Source organism: Castor canadensis, chromosome 10, assembly GCF_047511655.1.
Source record: "Castor canadensis chromosome 10, mCasCan1.hap1v2, whole genome shotgun sequence".
Classification (NCBI taxonomy): Eukaryota; Metazoa; Chordata; class Mammalia; order Rodentia; family Castoridae; genus Castor; species Castor canadensis.
In genome coordinates this window covers 141,900,819-141,915,120 of record NC_133395.1, presented here as the reverse complement: position 1 = coordinate 141,915,120, position 14,302 = coordinate 141,900,819, and the positions used below count along the sequence as shown (strand labels likewise).

The following is a 14,302-nucleotide window of genomic DNA, read 5'->3' as shown; positions in this document are numbered from 1 at the left end:
ACGATAGAGGACAGGAGTAGTGGGGTCTCTTCTCCCTGCCAGACCACAGCTCCCTCTGCATGTGCTTCTCACTGCAGACCCCGATCATAAATAGTGGCCCCTCTGTGGCTCAGCTCTCCCTGGGGGAGTGGCCCTTCCCTGTGGCTCCCATGCCCTGCCCATACCTCTGTGAACAGAGCTCTCACCGAACTCCTGTGCTCCTAGCTGAGGCCTTCCCTCCCCTGCCCCGCAGCGGGTACTCACTCCCAGAATTCCACCACGGCACTGGTCATATTGGTGGTATTGGCAATGCTGTAGTTGGAGAAGCAGCGCTCTGTGTTCCAGGGGTTGTCACACTGTTTCCATGGCAGTGTCTGCAGGGACACAGTCACACAGATGAATCCAAGGCTGGCCAAAGAGGTCCCCGCAGGCTCTGTCTGCCCTTATGGTCCCCTGAACCTCTTCAGAGCCATTGGCCCACCTCTCCTTCCCAACAGCACTGGGAGGCAGGTAGGCCTGTGATTCCCATTTTATAGCCCAGAGAAGGGCAGCAACTTTCTTGAGATAACACAGCTACAAAGTGTCAGAGCTGGAATCTGAACTATGACCTGCTCACTCTGAGAACCAGACTCCCAAGCGACACCGTCAGGGCTCTGTGTCCACCCTGGGGTCATGTCCCAGCTATGTGACCTTGGGCAAGAGGCCTTGTCCCTCCGGCTGACCACAGAGATGACTGTGCCAGGCACGGTTCAAAGCACTCTGAACACATTTGCTCCTCGGTCCTCACATGACCTGATGGGGTGGCTTCACTTTTTGATTTCTTATCATTTTTGTGTCAGACGGTCCTTGGTGCAGTTATGCTACATCTTGTGTGCTCATTAGGCACTGACAGACATGTGATTTGCTTCCATTGTGTTGGTCATTGTGAATGACGCTGTTATGAACATGCATGTACAATTATCTCTGAGACCCTACTTTTTTATTCTTTGGACATTTACCCAGAGGTGGAATTGGTGGATGATATGGTGATTCTATTTTCAAATTTTGAGGAATTTCTATCCACATTTTATAAATGAGGGCACCAAAGCTCAAAGAGGTTAAGCCTATTTCCTGAAGTTGCGCAGCTGATAGATAATAGTAAGAATCTGAACCTGGTCTGTCTGGGTCTGGAACATCAGGAGGATTAGACATTGGCCTCATGAAGCGTCTGGCAAGGGAAGGTGCTCAAAGCACAGTGCTGCCCTGCATGGGGGAGGCAAGCAGCGTCCCCCACTCCTGAGGCCTAGCCCGCAGCAGAAGGGCATCACTCACTGTGGTGAAGGAGTTGTATAGGTAGTAGATGGCCCAGGAGATAATGACGATGTAATAGATGTTCAGCCAGAAGGACAGCACCGCCGCGGCAAGGCCCACGCCTAGGCAGAAACACCACCACTTAACATGGCACAGTGGTCACTCTCCGGGGGGTGGGGGCGTGTTCCCAGCACAGGCTGAGGGCCAGCACAGAAGCACAGAGTCTCATCTGGGACAGGCCAGGCTGGGGATCACCCTCCTCCCCCACCTAGCTTCTGGGCAGCACCATCACCTGTCACCTGCCACCCTCCAGTCTGCCCAGGTGTGAATGGAGCACTTCCCTCTTCCTCTTTCAGGGCTCCACTCTGCACACTCACCCTTGAACATGGGGGCCAGCTTCCACACACCCAGGCCCCCGATGGACGTGTACTGGCCCAGGGAACACTCCAGCAGGAAGAGAGGGACCCCCGCGAAGATGAGTGTCAGGAAGTATGGGATCAGGAAGGCCCCTGGGAGCGGAGGGGACAAGACAGATGGTCACTGCCCCCAGGCTTCAGAGGAACCTGCCCAGAGTGCTTGTGGGGTCCCACCTAGGATTTCCTTATCTCCTTTCTCAAAGGCAGTGCCCAGAGTCAAACTGAGGCACAGGGATATCCTTTGCTCCAAGTATATCCCCTGCTCTTTGCAGAATGAAGAGGTGACATTTTGGTATTGACAGGGGAAATTGTCCTTGGAGGATCTTTTGATAAAGAAGCAAGAAGAAAGGAGTGGACCTGGTTCAATAGATTCCCTTTCCCTCTAAGGTTGCTCCAGAAGATACCTAAGTGACACTCTGTGGGATCCAGCCCCAGCCCCAAGTCCACCCGGCCGCCACCTACCACCACCGTTCTTCCCGCAGAGATAGGGAAACCTCCAGACATTGCCCAGGCCGATGGCATAGCCCACGCAGGACATGAGGAAGTCGAAGCGGCCCTTCCACGTGTCCCGGTCAGGGAGGTCCCCGGCCTTCTTCTGCACCTTCACCACCAGGGTTTTGGGTTTGTCACTGGCCACAGGGGCCTCGCTGACCTCCGTGGAGATCTGCCCATCAGCCACCTTGCTGTCATTGGTCGCCATGTCTCGGAGCTTGGGCGTGGGGGTCCTGGCAGATGGACGTGCAAAGTCAGCTCCAGTCCACGTGGACAACAGTTTTGCGGCTCGAGGTCACCCTGCGAGGACAGAGTCACAGGCTAAGATGTGTAGCAGGACCCTGGTGTTTCCTTGCCTTAACAGAACAGTCAAAAAATGGACCCACAGAGCTGGCAGTTCTAGAAGGCTCTCTCCAAGCCCTCTTCCTCCTCCAGATCCCAATCTTGGAGGAAAGCCAAGGCTGTGGTTTGCAAAGACAGAGGGTGGGCGATATGGCCTACCACTGTCTCCCCGCCTCGCTCCAACTGTGGCCGTCTGTGTCACACACGCTCCTATGTGTCCTGCTGAAAAGAAGAACCCAGGGCCACCAAGCCCAAAAGGAAACACTACTTATCTCACCTCCAAGGCTCTGTCAGGAGACTTGGTCCCATGAGAGACTACAGCAGCCACGGTCAGGATGAGCCATGGAGGCTGGGGCTGGAGAGGGAGGCGTCCTGGGTGGAGTCCAGAGGTTTTGAGCTCTGAGAACAGTCCACTTTTCTACTTTTGAGGAGTGCGACTTTGCACCTATCTCTGTGCCCACTTCCTAGCTTTTAAAATGAAGGTAATAGCATCCCTAGCTGGGTTGTTGGAAAGTGCTGAGTCCACATTTTTGAGAAACAGCAAAATGGGTTTCTATGCTGGCAGCCCAGTCCCTGTCCCCTACTGAAGCAAGACCATTGGCTTTCATGACCATTTTCAGCCCTTGGTCACCCCCAAGATGTTTTGTAGACACATTGTACCCTTCTTACCTCTTTAGTTCCATGAGGTAAAGGACAGGGTATGAAACTGGTTTCAGATCAGTCCTGAGTTCAAATTTCCTTTCTGAGTACTTAGTACTACTAGTACCCATACTTAGTACTACTACTCATACTCCTAGTAAGTACTACTCTTGCTTGCTCCAAGCCTCAGTTTCCCCATCTATCAAATGGGGCCACTTCTTTTGGCAAAAATCGGCTTTGATGGTTACAAGAATGCTATTCACCTGTCTATAGTAAGAACCCATACATGGCTATTTGTATTACCTGATGGTTCTCAATGGCAGGTCAGCTGTGAAAGGCTCCTTCTCCCTCTGCAGCCCCTGGGCGAGAGCCTACAAGGCAAAGACAAAGGATAGGAGGGAGGTGAATTGTCGGGAAGGGAACAAGATAGCTCCGGGCAGAGAGTGGCAGGGGACAGGAAGCTGCCAGGGGTCTAGGCCATGCATGTGTCTGCAGAGGTTGCCTGGTCAGGTGACAGAAGTGAGTCCATGCAGCGTGGCACTGGCCTGCAGGGTGCCAGGCCATGCAGGAAGGGCCTGTTGCCCTCGGGACGTCTGTGGGATGGGTATGAGGCTGACATTCCATAATTTTATTGGGAGGAAAAGTAGAACCAAGGTTGGGGTAGGGGAGGCTGCAGCTCCTTGGGGCCCCATAGGAAGCCAATGAATGCAGCTGATATTTTTCTTTCTTTCTTCTTTAACATATAAAATTAAGCTTTACTCTAGCTGGTATTTTTCTCTGTCCTTCATCCCGACTTGCAGAAATGTTATAAAAGATCGTGTAAGAGCATGGGTTTTCAGAGTGAGAAAAGCAAGTATTGAAACTGGTTTTTTTCTTTTTTCTTTTTCTGAATAATCCTATTTTTATCCCCACCCCCAAATCTGTTAAAAAAAAAAAAAAAACACCCACCACCTGGAAGGATAAGATCTACCCAAAGATGTCAACAGGGATTTGTTTATGAGTGTTTTTTTTTCTTCTTTGCATTTTTGATTTATAAAATGCTCTAAAGAACTTTCTTAATAAAATAGCACAAAATAAACTTATGGAACCCTCAGAACCAACCGGAACTTGTGAAGGAAGCGCTGTTGTGTGGCTTCTCAGATACAGGAGCTGAGCCAAAGCAATGTGTGTGGCAGCCGCCAACCCCCCTCGCTCTGCCCCACGGGCACAGTGTGCTGCGCACAGCCTCCAGCCCCTCACATGCAGCCCAGGTACCAAGCTTCATCCCCTGCACCGAGGGCTCATGAGGACCCGAGCCTGTGGGACACTCTGTACATTACCACCACCCCTTGTTCTTGTTCCCAGGGTGGCTGGCTCATTTTGAGCTCCTTCATGCCACAGGCTTGTCACCGAAGTCCTCCATCCTGGCCTCACTTGTCCACATCAGAGAGAGCTCTGGACTCAGGTAGGGGCTACTTCCCATCCTCCTGGATGGCAGGAAGCAGAAGGCAGCTGGCTCAGAGGCCTCCCAGGAGTCCAGGGTTGTGGGAAAGGAGATCATGGACCCCTTCTGGAGGTCATCCATTAACTGTGATAACAGGGATGCCCTTAGCTAGCCCCATGACCTACGGTGTGGGCTCTAGCTTCCATATTTGTTCAAAATGATCCAATCACTTTCATCTGGGCTGATCACCTGATCAGCCAATCACTCTCCTTCCCTAGGATTTTGGCAGCCTCTCGAGTGACCTGGGGACTTGGTGGCCCTCCTCAGCCCACCTTGTGCTCAGCAGCAGCAGGAGCTGGTCTGCTGAGGATGAAGGCGGCTCCCTACACAGTCTCGAGGCGTTCTGGCTCACAGTTCTGGGCTTTCTGCTCTGGGACTTTAAAAAACATCCCTATGGGGCTTGAATGTGTCCTCCATGTATTGGGAACTTGGTCCCCAGTGTCACAGTGATGTAACATTCCAGAGGCTGCTAGATCAGGAGGGCTGATGCTGTTGTGGTGAAAGTGGGTTTGTTATAAAAGTGGGGTGCACCTTCTCTCCCTCTCCTGCCATGAGACGCCTTGTCTTCCACCATGGATGATGAGGCAAGAAGGCCTTCATCGGACTCCCCCTCAAGGACCACCTGGGCTCCAGACCACAAGCTGATGAATTTCTGCTCCTTACTGTCTGTGCTGTACCAGTCTGGGCTGTTCAGTGAGAGCAGTGGATGTAGACATAGAGACAGCCTCCACAGTCACTGGATTTCAGATTCCTGGAACCACTTTGAACCTCAATCCATGAGGTCTCCAGTTCTCATGCCAAACCCCAGGGATCCTGGATGCAGCTGTTCTCAGAAACTTGCATGAGGAAGACGTACAGGCGATTTTCAGGATCCAGGAAGGAACGTTCAGATTTAGCTTGTAGCTTCCATAGGAAGAGCCACGGGGCCACGTGTGGCATTTTCATTTTCCTGTTAGAAGCCACGGCAAATCTGAAGAGGGTCACTGGGGAGCTGAGAATGAATATACCTGACACCGTAAGGGCTCAGAATGGACGAGGCTCTTGGACACAGCCGGCAGAGAAGCCACCTCCATGCAAAGCCAGTGACTTTTGCTCCCTCCAACCCCTACTAACACTGGGCGAGCCTCCTTGTGGCTCTGATCCTCACCTGGTTTAACCTGGGGGACAATAATAACAGCTCCTCCCTCCTGGAACGGGATAGTGAGCCGAGATCCCACACACAGAGCCACGCCACGCTGGGGCAGTGGAAACCTCAGCCATTGTCATCTTTGGCATTGGCACCAGCTGCCTATGGAGCCAGCACTCCTGGCCCCCAGGTGACCATAGCATTAATGACAGGAACATCAGCAAGGCTTCTTCCCCAGATCCCTTGGCAGCTTTTGGTGTTTTCAAAAGTCCAATGGGAATCACTCTTTGAGTTCCCACGAGCAACATCAGCTAATAAAAAGGTCCATTCTCTTTATAGCAATTCAAAGTGGTCCAGCTCATCACCTTGGGACAGTAAGACGCTGAAGTGGTGCATTTGTATGTTTGGTTTATTAAAAAAAGGATGATTCTGTTATAAAGTCTGATAGGAAACCCCCAAACATCTAGTAGGTGGGAGGGAAAGGACACAGGAGCACCTCCTAGTGAGCGAGCCTGGGACCCAGTGCTTCTGTCACTCAGGGAAGAATGGCTTGGGAATTTAACTCCTGCCACCAGCAACTCAACAGGTCACTTCCCTTTCTTAAGAAAGCCTGCAGAAAGCACAGGTGTCCCAAGTTCACCTCCACGTAACTCAGCTGTCTTTCTAGAATGTTCATTATCTCTGAAACAGAAGAAACCTTTTGTGGAGACATGTCCCTGTGCCAGTGACTCTTGGGGACAGTGCTGGAGGATGGCATTGGGCCACATGCTTCTTCCACCTGCTCGTGAGTGCCAGTCCCCAGCCCTCTTCCCCCAAAGGTGGAGCAGGAGGGAGGAACACCTCACCTCCTCACGATCCGATGCACTTTCAAGCCTCCTTCCAGAGCCTTCTAAATCTTTATCTGGTCCTAACACTGCAGATCAGGAATCTAGCTACACCTTCCTCCAGGTGATCTGCCACCATAAAATAAAGTCCCCCAAAGCTGGGTTCAAAGGGCAGAGTGACATGAGCCCATCACCGCCCCTCTGGCCTTCACTCATTCAGCAAGGACTTACCAAACTCCTGCTGACATGGCAATGTATCTCAGACCCTATTGTATCCCGAGCTACTCCCTGATCATCAGAGTCTGAATGGTGGACTAACAGGTGCCAGAATATTTGCAGAAAGGCTTCTTTCTGCAAATATTCACTGAGGGTCTACTGTGTGCAGGGAACTAGGTGGACACTCAGGCCCCTTCCTTTGACAAGGTCATGGCCTAGAATGGGAAATATTTTTGCCTATAGCTTATCATAATAATCCTGTGACAAGTGCTGCAAGAGGCACTATAGACCTAGAAGAAATGAGTTAAGCCAGAGACAGTATCTCAGACAAAAGGCCATTTGAGCTGGGTTTTCAAGGGTGCGTAAGAGTTCATCAGGCTCAAAAAGATCAAAGAAGAATTCAAAGTAGAAGAAATGTATGAACAAAAATAAGGAAGCATGAAATAGGAAAGGTCAGTGAGTTGAAGGGCCTTCGATGCTGGGGTGAGGAACTTGGGAACTGTTTTCTTGGATGATAATGTGATAAGCAGGACGGAAGGCTCACTCAGGGGACCTCTGGGGACAAAGGTGTCAAAACCTCCCCATGATGGTTCATGCTTCCTCAGTGTGCATTCTGTGACCACATCCTGAAGCCATTGATAAAAATGGGGCCAAATCAAATAGAAAGATACCTCTGCTAATCCTTGAACAAGGCAATGCTTGGTAAGAAAAAGAAAATATGCAGAGCTTGGAAGCCCTGAATCAGAAGTGGCAAAATGGGTCAAAACTGGCCATTTGGCTTCTTTTATTTGGCCAGAGCAAAAAAAAAAAAAAAACAACAGACAAAAGAAAAAAATCAGTTTGAATTAGGAGCCAGAAATGTGACACTCTGGGATACAGTATTTCAAGCAGAGGGAACAGCAAGTGCAAAGGCCCTGAGGCAGGGACAAACTTAGAAAAACAGTGAGGAGGCCACAGCAGCTGAGTCCACAGGTGGTAGACAGAGGACAGATCACACAGGGTCTCAGAGACCAGGTGAGCAGTTCAGAGCTTATTCCAAATGGAATGGACAATCGGACTTTCCCTTTGGGGCCTCATGCTGACTGCAGAAAAGGCTGCAGAGGACCAGGAGTGGAGGCTGAGAAGCTCCCTGAGATTCCAAGGCTCCAGGCAGAGTGACGGACAGGTGGTCAGCAGTCCAGCCTTGGGTCAATGGCAGGCCGGGGTCAGGGAGGGGAGAATGTGGAAGCCGCCTGGGACAATCTTCCTATGTCCCAAGGTGTGGGGTGGGGACCCAGGCAGAGGCTGAAAGGCCAGGCCTGAGTGTCAGGGCTCCATTGTCCTAGGCCTGGCATGGAGGAGTAGGGACATGAAGACCTGGGGGAGGGAGGCTGTGCCACTCAGGCCTGGTTTGGCTCTGTTCAGGGATGACAGACATTACAGAGCTGCTGCAGGCCGCAATCGCTCGCCTGCCTTTCTTTCTTTTTGAATCGCAGTGGTTCAGGAAAGAAATTCATATTGGGCTTGGCTATGTGCCAAGGGAAACAGAACGGCTCTGTTCTCTGCTTCAGGGGAAAATGCCTGGCTCAATCCATCGCACGGGCTTACTGAGCATCTGCTGGGGACCCAGACCCACGCCAGCTCCTGTAGAGGAAGGAGAGCATTTATTGAGCGCCTGTTGTGTGCCAGGCCTCACTGCACCTGTCTGCTCAGGGCTGTTTTACTCATGGGACAGACAGGAAAGTGAGGCCTGCCAGCTCTAGGACTCAGAGAGCAGAAAGATTCAGGGCCTGGCCACTCACGGGGCAGTTTCCAGGAAGCCTGACAGAACACAGAACCCTGGTTCCAGCCCAGACCCATGGAGCCAAGGTCACTGAGGTCCAGGTGCCCAGATGCTCTTGGAGCTGCCAGGCAGGGTGACCATGGATGTCTCGGGGCTTGGGTCCTTGTGCAACCTGGGCTGGATATTTGACTTGTGAAAGCTTCCATGTCCTCACCAACTCCCAGGCTCGTAGCCAGAACTGAAGCTAGAGGATACCCAGGAAGGGCTGGCACCCTGAACGTGCCAAGCAAGAGCCAGGAGGGCTGCTGCCACTCAAAGAAATGAGCTGGAAGGTCATGCAAGCACTTTGTGATAGGAACACAGGTGTGAGAGCCAGGTCCAATTAAGAGCTAAAGACCAAGTGCCACAGCCAGGCAGGGAAGGCTGTGATTGCGTGCGTGCGTGCGTGCGTGCGTGCGTGCATGCGTGTGTGTTACATGGGGGTCCATAACGCCCCATGGAGAAGCTTCCCTGGTGGACTAGGGGCGGCTGAGAAGGGTCTCTGGGCCCTAGTTTCTAAACAAGGCCTCAAAGGGCAGCTGGCCTGGCTGTGGGCAAGACAGACTGGTGAGTCCAGCTGGGGCTCTGGATGGGAAGCTCCATTCTTGGACACTGAGCCCAAGTGTAACGGGACCCAGGCAGTCTCCTTTCTAGTACAGACTTATTGATGCATCTGCTTTACATCAGCAGCTTACAAATGAAGAAAAAGGCCCAGCAAGGGTTGGTGACTGGCTCAAGGTCATACAGCATCAGAGCAGCCTTTCAAACTCTTATCTCCCACCCCGCTCCTAGTCCACGGTACTCTTAGGAGAGGAAGTATGAGGCTCTGCACCTTACTGCAAACCCCTTGGCTGTCTTAGACTACTGGGAGGTAAACTGCAGCTTGGGTGCATTTCTCTCTATCAAGTACTGGGTACAGGCTCTTGGCCACATCCCAGAAACCACTTCACATAGTGTGAAGTTTCCAGCACCATGCCTGTGCAAGGAGTGCAAAATACACTGAAGGGAAAATGATCATTGGTGATTCGGAGAGGTCCCCCAGGACTGCAGCCAGGCTTCTCATTCAGAACTTGGGGCTCTCTGCTTCCCCCAGTGCACGTGCTTCCAGGGCTCTGGCTCGTGTGGACTCTCTGAAGCTTTCCACCACCCAGCTTCATGCCTGTCCAAGCCTTTCTGGTTGCAGCAGGACAGGGCCTTGTGCTGGGGCCAGAGGAGGAGACGGAGGCTCTAGCTCTTCCTGGCTGTTCTCAGTCTGATGGAGGAAAAGCTGAGGGTGCTCCACCCCAACACCTCTACATTGAGTTTGCAACCCTAAGGGCTTCACAGCTCCAGCCAATGGTGCAGTGAGCCCCAGAAGCCCAGCCCTCCTTTCTCCTTGGCTGCATAGACAGGAAGTGTTCCCCAACTTTTCATTAACCGTAGGGAAAAGAGACAAGGAGCTCTGAGGTCAGGAAGAAGAGGAGTGGACAACAACTTCTGCGCCATTTTCTCTGAATGTTGGGCATCCACAAACTTATTATTAGCAATACACCTATTTCACTTACAGGTAAATTGAGGCACAGAGGTAAGGTGACTTGCCAAAGGACTCCTAGCAAGGAGCCAGATGGCAAAACTTGAACTGGACTGCTGGGACTCTGCCATAACTGCTCTACTTGTTGTCTCTAACACGTGCCTGCAGAGTCCCCAGCCCCACCTCCGGAGTGTGCAAAGAGCAGCCTGTCCCTGGCAGGGCAGATGGTTTCCTCCAGGACAAATTCCACAAGGACATGCCCTGGTGCTTTTCTTAAGAAACTGGAGAGGCTCAGGCACTAGGGCCTGTGAGGTCTGCCTTCATAACACTAAGCTAAAAGCTCCCTTGTGAGAGCTCCACAGCGTCCCAGGGACACCATGAAGCCACCAAGAGCCTGGCTCTCCTCCCACCATGGGCACAGTCTTATAGCAGCTGGCCGGCCCAGCCCAGCAGTTGGAGCATGTCTGTAAGAAGAAGGCCTTTCTGGGGAAGGGACTGGGAGGAGGAAGGGCAGATATTTTGACAGCCTGGAGTTCCCCTGATGGGAGTGTGAATCCTCACTCCACACCTCACTAGCTGTGTGACCTTAAGCCAGTGTTTTTCCCTCTCTGTGTCTTGGTTTCCTTCAGTGTGCAAGCCAAGGCATCGAACGCCTCTTCCGATTTCCATCCTCATTCCCATCATCCTCCTTGCCTCACTCATGCTATTGGCAGTTTTCTGACATCTGAAATGCCCCACTGTGTACCTCATTTTGTCACAGCAGTTTTCAATCCAATCCACCCCACATGGACTGTGCACCGACAAGGGAGCCAGGTCCCATGCTGGGCATGGAGGAATGACATGCAAGCCGGAGTCTGAGCACTGCTGCCACTGAGCTCTGGGGACATCTGGGAGCTAGCCACAGATGTGCACCACTGAAGTTCCTTCATGGGGCTCAGAGGAGAGGTGGCACCTGTTGCTGGGGCCTGGGTCAGGCTATCGATGGAAGGGGATGGTGTGGGGACTGGTAGCACAGGGTTAAGGACCACATTCTTTCCCTGGTCAAAGCCAGAGAGGCCGTCCTATAGCCCCTGTTCTTGCCACAAGCCCAACTGCCAGGCAGAGCGCAGGAGCAGGTGCCAATGTATATGGAGCTGCGAGATGACTGGGCTCTGGGGAGATGGAAAGAGTGGGCTCTGCAGGCAGGAAAAGAGGTGTATGTGTCCTGTAAGAATGGTGATTGATCACAACAGAGTTCAGTTAAGTGCTGCGTGTGTTTTGTGCATTTCATGGATGATGATGCTTAACTTCCCCACACGCCTGCTGCACAGAGGAGGAAAATGAGGCTCAGACTATACCAGGAAAGTGTAACTTGCCACCTCTCAGATCCAGGAGGACAGCTCAGTCCCAAAGCCCATGCTCTTAACCATGGCTCTCATCACAGGTCCGGGGGCTGCCTGGCTGCCAGGATGGGGGAAAGACTAAGGGGGATTTATCACCATGGCCTGGCAGCTGTGGAGGAAGTCAGGCAGGGAGAAGGCTGGCGGGAGCAGCTGAGCCTTGGTGATGCAATTGGGAGGCCACAACCCTCTCTGTGACTTGGCTTCCATCCTAAATAGTTACAACTCTCTTGCCTCAGCTCCCCCGCTAGAGTCACCTCTGCACAGGTGGGTCCAGGGTCTTCCACATGCTCAGTGGCCCCCATGGCAGCTCACATGGTGCTGGACACACAGGAGTTCTGCTCTCCATGGAGGACATTGTGTTTCTCCAAAGCATCAGTGCGCTGGCAAGGGCTTGACCACTGGCTCTCAGGAAACAAAACAACTCGTCCAGTGGGTGGCGCCTGCTCAATTTCCATGGTGTAAATGGTGTATTAGGTTGCGGGGCTGGGAGCTGAGAGGAGACCTACTGTGCCTGCCAGGGCTTAGAACACACTGCTTCCCATGACAGAACGTGACAGGACATCAAAAACCGTGATTCAAAATCCACCTTGCTTCCCAAGTGGCCTCAGGCCTAAACGCTCCAGATCACTTTCTAAGGAGAACCCTGGGTGACATCTCCTCCCTGGCTCTGAGCATGCACTGAGGGTGCCAGCCCATAAGGCCTGCTGCCCCTGGACCATCAGTGTCCTGGGAGGGGGACCAGAGGGACTTGGAGCATCAGGCTAGAGCCAGTTCCTGGATAGATGGAAGGAAGAAGGAGAAGGGGATGGAGGAAGAGGAGGATGGAAAGAAGAGAGGCACAGGAAGAGGGATATGGACACTGGAGGAGCCCAGGAAGGGATGAGAAAGACAAAAAAGGAAAAGCAACCAGGTTCTTCATGTCCCTACTCTGTACAGTTTTCCCGGGGGTCCAGGGATGGAGGGAACCCACATTCTGGTAAGAAAACACCTGAGGTTGATGGAGGCCAAGGTCATATGTGGTGGAAAGTCCAACACAGGGCCTGTGCCACTGATTCCCCCCCTTACCCGCCCCATGGGTTCTAAGTGGGCCTGTGGGGGTCACCCCTTCCACTTGGCCTTCCACACAGGCAGCCACCTGCCAATCAGCTCAGATATCTATAGGAACAGAGCCTGTGCTGGGCAGGATGGGGCCCCATGGAGTGGACTGAGGGTCCCAGTCTCTCTGCTGGCACCATCTTGTCCCAGTCTCCCTCTTTCCCTGCCTTCCTGTGGTGGCTTGGCCTCTCTGAAGGGCTTTGGTTTTGGGGGTCACCTCTACAAAGACCTCCACAAAAGCTCTGAGCTGAACTGGCCAGAAAGGATGGATTAAGAGTAGGAAATGAGAGTGACGTGATCACTTGGCATTCTTCCATGCGGCTCTTTGCCTTGTAAGACACACTTGTAAGAAATGCATGGTGTTAAGAATTATTCATGCTCACGACATGGTTGAGAGACTACAAGGGGCATCAGGATAAAGACCCTTGGCCAGCTCAGAGTTGGGGAAAATAAAACATAATGCTGCCTAGGCAGGCTGAGCTAAATGCTGATCGTAAGTCACACACAGACGTGAGCCTGAAAGGAGGGCACAACAGTGGCAGTGGCCATGGATGATGGCTGTCGGGTTCTTGGCCAAGCCCTCGTACCTAGGGTTCCCCACTTTGACAACTCTCCAAGCTTTACCCTTCCCACCCCATGCCAGAGACCACACACTGGAGCCCCAGAGCCACACTGGAGCGAGATCACCCAAGGTCACGGTAAGAGCCCCCAGGGATCTCACACCACTGGGCCGTTGGGCCAAATGTGTTTGAGTTGAGTGGTATCTCAGAATTTTAAAACTTGAATTTAACTGGGGGCAGGTAGTGTGTGTTTCCAGTTTACTCTGAGCCTGCCATTACTGCCATATTGTCTCTAACCTCTTCATTCACTCCTGTGACCCTCCCAGCCTTCAATGGCCATTGAGTTTGCCATCCTAAAGTGCCATCCAAGTCACTCAACAGAGCACTGTCTCTAGGCAGTGGGAGAGGACAAGGGGAAGGTTGCCCCTTCCTGAGGTGGTGCCAAATTCTTGGTGGTAGTGACAGTTAGAAAAGCATGTCCCGTGCTATACTTTTATATTTGGAAAACAACAAATCCTATTGCACTCTTCATAAAAGCTCAGTTGAGTTAAAAAACGCAGAGAGAGTGAGAGACTCTGCTTCATAGAGTATTTTGCAAAAATGAGGGGCACGTGCATTTTCAAAGTCAAAGAAGGGTCAGATTCCAGGGTGTAAAATATTTCCCCATGAGATACAGCTGGTTCTATTTTTATAAGATTCAAACAAATGCTCATGGTCGCCAGCACATCTGTTCTTCCTTCCTTCCCTCAGCCTTGGAAGGAATTTTATAGCACATATCCCCCTGTTTTTGTAAAGAGAAAAACCCTGTGTAGCAAGACCCAGCTGCCCATTGGAAGATTAGATATGGATGGAGTAAACTTCTTGAGGTCCCATGAACAAGGACCAAACCTACGAATAACTTCTGCTTGGGGTATCAAAGGGTGGCTCAGAGGTTGATTTGTTACAAGCTACGCTGACTGTAGGTGGAACAAGATGACAGGCCGGAGAGCCCCAGGCAAGAAAATGTGGTTTTGAGTCTTAGCTCCAGTACAGCCTGTGGGGCTGCAGGTGAGTCACTTAACCTCTCTGTGTGAAACAAAGGTGATGGTTTCTACTTTTAGGATGTCTATGAGGATTAAGTGGGAGAATAAAGCGGTTAGGAAAGTAC

At 52.0% G+C, this 14,302-nt stretch overlaps 1 protein-coding gene across 2 annotated transcripts in view; it reads right to left on the bottom strand.

The window, feature by feature from the left end:
- The window catches only part of Slc6a1 (solute carrier family 6 member 1), a 37,456-nt gene that overhangs the window by 13,356 nt on the left and 9,798 nt on the right, over positions 1-14,302 (bottom strand). The window contains exons 2-6 of one of the 2 annotated variants that reach the window (XM_074044427.1): positions 3,462-3,529; positions 2,148-2,477; positions 1,647-1,778; positions 1,291-1,391; positions 244-353 (exon numbers count right to left, since the gene is read on the bottom strand). In XM_074044427.1, the coding sequence (XP_073900528.1) occupies positions 244-353; positions 1,291-1,391; positions 1,647-1,778; positions 2,148-2,385 (581 nt within the window). In that variant the 5' untranslated portion in view covers positions 2,386-2,477; positions 3,462-3,529. Of the gene's footprint in view, positions 1-243; positions 354-1,290; positions 1,392-1,646; positions 1,779-2,147; positions 2,478-2,796; positions 2,879-3,461; positions 3,530-14,302 lie in introns of those variants that run through there. The other variant, XM_020187244.2, reaches the window with a different exon arrangement.